This window comes from Lepisma saccharinum, chromosome 15 (assembly GCF_977018435.1).
Source record: "Lepisma saccharinum chromosome 15, izLepSacc3.1, whole genome shotgun sequence".
Lineage (NCBI taxonomy): Eukaryota > Metazoa > Arthropoda > Insecta > Zygentoma > Lepismatidae > Lepisma > Lepisma saccharinum.
The window spans coordinates 27,416,690-27,422,640 of NC_139243.1; the positions used below are offsets into that span (position 1 = coordinate 27,416,690).

The 5,951-nt window shown below is 38.3% G+C and overlaps 1 protein-coding gene across 1 annotated transcript; it reads right to left on the bottom strand.

Annotated features, from left to right (window-relative positions):
- Window positions 1–535: 535 nt before the first annotated feature.
- On the bottom strand, window positions 536–5,545 carry LOC145999433 (uncharacterized). The gene is made up of 2 exons (XM_083136392.1): window positions 5,481–5,545; window positions 536–2,329 (listed from the first exon to the last, which is right to left on the bottom strand). The coding sequence occupies exon 2, from the start codon at window positions 2,318–2,320 to the stop codon at window positions 1,013–1,015; it is 1,308 nt and encodes a 435-aa protein (XP_082992518.1). The 5' UTR covers window positions 2,321–2,329; window positions 5,481–5,545; the 3' UTR covers window positions 536–1,012.
- Window positions 5,546–5,951: the final 406 nt, after the last annotated feature.

The following is a 5,951-nucleotide window of genomic DNA, read 5'->3' on the forward strand; positions in this document are numbered from 1 at the left end:
TACCCGGAGGTGGGGTGTAAGGGCTGCCGCAGCGTGGTGCTGAAAGCATCACCTCTAAGATGGCCGACATCGAAAATATGTGAGGCCCACATACCCTAAATGTGCCTTGATGACACGGTGCTATATGACCAGGGAACTTTATCTGTACCTGTATATATTATATTTGTTTATCTACCCCTGAGTAACTACTTTAATATTTTACATACTCATATACGAACCCTCTACTATGTCAATAGTTTGGAGCCACCTAAAGGCCTTGCCTCCGCCCCGCCCCCACGCACTGCAGGGTTTTGGGGGTTGTAGATCCGGCACTAAGTTTGTCCCATCATCCACTCCACAAGTTCATCATATTGTTGTGATTAACGATGAATAATTAGCATGCACACAACAAGTACATGTATTTATCAAGCAGCAATCTTGCAATTAATCTTCTTAAGCGAAATTTTATTTAGTTATAAACTGCTGTATTTTCCAATTAGAATACAAATTTATATATAACAGAGTTAAAACAGAGCAACTGTTACAGGTCTAAAATACTTCTTTGAAATCATATGTGTACACAGTTACAAAACTAACATGTGCTTTACAGAAAACTTGAGTTAAATTTCGAGAATTGTGATTTACTCGTATCAGTCAAGGAAAGCCAATATGTAAGAAATATTTACTTGTATCTGAAGATTTTATAGAAAGCGTACTTTTCCAAAGTGTTGTATTTTCGAGGAGTGAGTGACGAAAGATCGTAGTTCATCTTCTGTGTCGAGTAGAAACCCTTCAAGTACTTCAAATGTTTCCAACTCTGGCATTTTTCTCATCCCAAGTATCTGGTACAAGAAGTCATTGCTTCTCTCGATGATATCATACACTGTCAAATATTCCAAATTCGGGGCACATTCCAAAATTGAAAGGATAGCCTTTCCTGTTACTTTCCCACGAAGCTCGACGAAGCTTAGTTTCTCCATTGTGTCACGCGGTGGCATCAGATTAACTCCTCTCCACGAAATGTGTGGAAACTTTAGAGTGAGGCGGTGAAGCTCTGAACATACATGTACATTAGAAACATTGAAAGGTTTTTCAGAAAGTGGATTCTTATCCTTACAGTTGTTAGTCGACCTCTTATTTCTTCTGACAAATCACCAAAACTTTCAGTATGAAGAACTGAATTGCTGTGTTTAACCTCCAAAGACTCAAGGTGTATGAAACGATTGAATGAACTGAGTGAAAATGTTGATGGGTTGTTAGGTTTAAAGGAACTGTAGCGTATATGTCGTAGCTTTGGACATATCGTAGCTATCATGTCAAATACCCGCTCGTCCATTTCTCCTACACCAATTGACGTGAGATTCAAGGATTTATGCAGAACGTCATTTTTCCTTTCCTCGACCTTAAACCACTTCTTCCAGATCTCAAGCAAGAAGTAATCAGGCACCCATTTACCAATTCCTTCTAAGCCTGGGATGAGTTCTATCAAGACAAGCATTTCTTCAAAATCAGAATCATCAATGCTGACAAATTTCAGAGTGGAGCAAAGTGGACTCTTCTTCCTCTCGTAGAACTTCACAGGCTCCCCTTCCGGCAACAGCTCCTCCAGTGGGGGGAATATTCCTGGAAATCCCCACAGAGTGCTTTCCCAAACCCTGTTCCCGTCTTGAGTTTCTGTTGGATGTCGAATAAAATTCTGGGTTAAATAATGGATACCTTTCTCAGTAATTCCCGCAGGGGATAACTTCAGCTTCTCAAGGCGTGTGCAGTTTTCGCCAATCATCTTCATGATGTCGTCATTACATATATATGTTAACTTCAGATCCACTAGATGCTCAGCAGATGCCAAGGTTTTCTTCAACAGCTCGTAAATTCTTGGTGTGACATGAAATTGGATGGGGTCATAGGACATGCAATCAAATTTCAATGTGCGCAGTTCTTTTCCCTCCACCGATGCCAAATTAAGGAAAGTATCAACATGATTTTGCCGACAATCACACCCTACGCTGAATTTTAATTTTCTCATCCCCATCGAGAAAAGCATCTCATCCAGGTACAAATGGAAGGGGTAACTTCCATGTTCATATTTCTTGGAGAGTTTTTCCAAAATTTGTTCTCGTACGGTGACTGGAAGCTGAGAGAAGAATTGCCTCATAGCTCTTCTGTTTTCATCAAAATTGAATATTTCATTCAGTCTCTTTCTGCAAGATTTCACGATCATTTTGCATATCTTCGAGTAACAAATTTCCTGGAGCATACGGAGTCCTGGAGAAGCAAGGCGAAAAGCTGAACCTTTGTGTTCAGTGTATAAGCATCTCTTTATTTTGGTACTCTGAGCCATTCTTGCTTCCTGCAAAAGAGATAATTCTAAAATGAGATTAACTGATTGACGACTGTGATCCGAATTCCCTTTCTTAATGTTTTATCTTTTGTTTCGTGTGTTTAATTAATTGAGATTTTCAGCAAACTGTTTGTTAAGCATACAGTTTAAATCCTGACATTTTGCCGCAGGTACAATACAGAGAAGTGAAACTGGCATGGTTCACGCATCAGTGCTTGGAGAGTCATGGTTTTGTGATCCACGGTGAATGCCATACTGTGTCGGTATGCAGGGCGACCACCTCTGGAGTGTCTATCACCCCAGATGTGTGCAAAAGGACCCCAGTGAAGCTGATACCGCGTATGCTTCGAGTGATTTAGAAAATAATTTATATTTGTATTACATTTTGTGCGATACGTTGTGGATATGCGTTTCGATTTAATATGTCTTTATTGTTCTTGCTGGATCAAAAGGTTAGGTGCATTGTGGAAAATTCCAAACCTTCTTCGAGTCCTCTAAAATTATTCCTGGCATGTTTCAGAATTCGGTGGTGATTGTTTTCTTGATTAAGTCTTCTGCTGTGTAAGATGTATTATGCCTTTTTTTCAAGCATAACAATTTGATGCTCGCTGCGTTGCAAACTGCCGCGAAAATGTGCAAAAAGTAGGTTTTTCTGCTGACGTCATAAAATTTCATTTCTCTGTCACCCTACACATTGCAACCAAACACAACTAGCCTCTTTCGACATTTCTGTGTACGTAGAGAAGTTGTGGGGCAAAAATATGATTCTGTTCATTTTTTCTACACCCTTACCGATACCCCTCCCCCTCCTGCGTTTCTTCTTGTACATAGTGTATTTCTTTCAACTGCCAAAACATGCCAAAGAACCATGCTCTCTTGTGTTAAAGTCGTATTCATATCCGACATTTCGTTACGAACTTACAGCTATTCAAAGTTCAAGGGACAGACAGGACTTTCTATAAAGACACTATGAATTGTGTATTCGTATTTTACGTAGACATCTCATTACAAGACTTTTACATGAGTCGTTGACTGATTATCGTGTAAGATTAGCCCATCTATTGATTACGTACCATCCTCTGAGAAGTGTCCTGGGTTCGAATCCTGGCTAGAGCTTGGATGTTTGTGAATGTCCATTCGTAAATATTATATTATCATCCCTCATCTCCATCTTCGCAAAGTAGCCAAAAGTAGCGCAAGAAGACGCAGTAAAAAACATCAGTTTCTGAGAAGTCTTGCGTGTTTTAATTGATGTAGAATGAAATGTAGTCCCTCGCCGTGGCCGTGCGACCACCACCCTCTCAAGGTGAAGCTTCTTAGATGGTCTTGACGGGACGCGTACTGGGGGAAGCGTAATAACTTTTCTCATGGAATTTCAGCTAGTGTATGCGACCGAAGCTAAGAATGAGTAGCGTAACCTGTTCATGGAAATCTACAACAAGGACTGGGGTTCGTCTTGCTGACCACACGTCACTCCGTAACGTATTGGGTGGATGATGGGACCGGAAGTATTGGCCCACAATGTTTATGTTTTTTTTAATGAAATTTAAGTTTAGAGGGAAAATAAATCTTCCTTGTAGCTTACACACGAACCTACATATTGAATTCTTATTTCATTTTGTGCTGTTTAAAGAAAACTCAGACATATTAACAACATTTTGGAATATAGAATGATATTTAATGTCCGATGATTAGAAGCCAATGTGAAGGTAAACAAACTTACGGGGCATCAAATTACAAAACATGTGTATGGTTAAAGTTACAAATTCTTACAGTTCGACATTATGTTGCTATGTTTTCCTTCTCTATTTGGGTTTCATTGAATATCACGTGATCTGTAAACATAAAACTTTCATTTAAACCTATAAAATTAATTACAATAATGAACCATCAAGTGAGATTTTTAAAGTAAGAATTAAAGTGTCTTTTTCTTGAATTTTACGAAAACCGGAAAGTGATCATAAATCTTTAGTAAATTTGTAGCACATTTTGTTCGTATATTGTTAGCAAAATATTTTAATTGTTGTATTATTTCTCTATTAAGGCATTAAAATTAAAAGTATCTCGTTTTTCAAGTATCGAGGTTAAGTATCGATATGATTATTTCATCGATACTTTCTCACTGTTCGAGTGCGTTGTCTTCCACCGCCAGATGGTTCTGTTTGTATTGGGTATAGTGTTCGCATAAGCCAATGGGAATATTCTTAGTGTCTTATACTTTGGAAGCTGGATCTGCTATTGCGCTAGATTATTATAATCAATGCGTTTCAAGATGTCGGACGAAATATAGACTTGTCCCTATTACACACGATGTATTTACGTAAATGTAGGGATATCATTAAAATGTTTTTTTAGTTTGATACCGTACAGCACTGGTGTAGTATTATTTAACCTAATCAATCGACTTGTTCCAATATGGAGGAATTGAAAAGTGGTGTAAAAATATTTTCATATGTCTTACAATAAGTATTTATTTATTTATTTATTTATTTATTTACCAGAACATTCCAACTAGAACGTTGGTCATTTCACATTGCAATGTAATAACAATGGAAATAACAGCCAAAAATAACAATAGAAGTAGCAATAAAAAAGAATAACATAAACTAGAATACATATAATAGACAAAGTGAACTACATGTTGTTACAGAATAACCTATTAAAACGTGCCTGGTTTTCAAAAATGCCTACTCGGTTTGCTAAAGTGTTGTATTGGCCGGGTAGTCTGTAGAAGAGAGAACGCTGAATGAGGCTTAATCTTGGTTTCTGGTTTGTGAAAATCTGAGTGCACCTTGTGGTGGGAGACGGCACTCGAAAGTGAATTTCTTGAAGAAGGCGATCACTTCTTATGTTCCCATTGGTTATTTTAAGGAGGAATATATAGTCTTAAAGTATGTGTCTATCGTGAGGAGTATGGATATTTAGCATTTTCAGAAGGACTTATGCAAGTGTTATGTGGATGGAATTCGGTGGGGAGCAATGGCCAGGAAGAAATTTAGAACAGAGTTTAGTCTATCTAAGTTTGAGGGATATAGACCAGATCGGGGAAGGAATCGAAAAGTACCTGTAAAAATATTTTCAAATCTCTTACAATAAGTACTGCATATTTTGCAAAAAGAATAAACTACTTTTTACCTTCTTACTATGCGCAAGTACTTACTGTTTTCTTAGATTTCGGACGGAAATAGTTCTTGTGAATTTATTTCCAATATCAGTTGCCGCGCAACGCTCATTGACATTGTGTTCAAGATTATTTCAATCAACAATGCCTAAAAATACCCTCTAAATTAAGTTCAAAATATCTGTAGCAGACCTTGCTTTCAAATCCTCTCTTACGCACCTCCGTGGCGGGGTTATCACACCAGGTTGTCGGGTTCGAATCCCAGCGTGAGCATGGGTGTTTTTTGTGAGTGTTCCTTTATCAATTTCATTGTATCAACACTCATCCACATCGTTGCGATTAGCGAAGAGTAGCAGAGAAGCGAAGTAAAATAAACCGAATCAACCAATCAATCAAGCCCACTTTATCCACATATAGGCTAACGAAGATTGGACCTACAGATTAAAATGGGATTAGAAGCACCGTGTGTCGCCACCAGGTATCAAACCTGGGTCCCCTTGATCGCAAAGC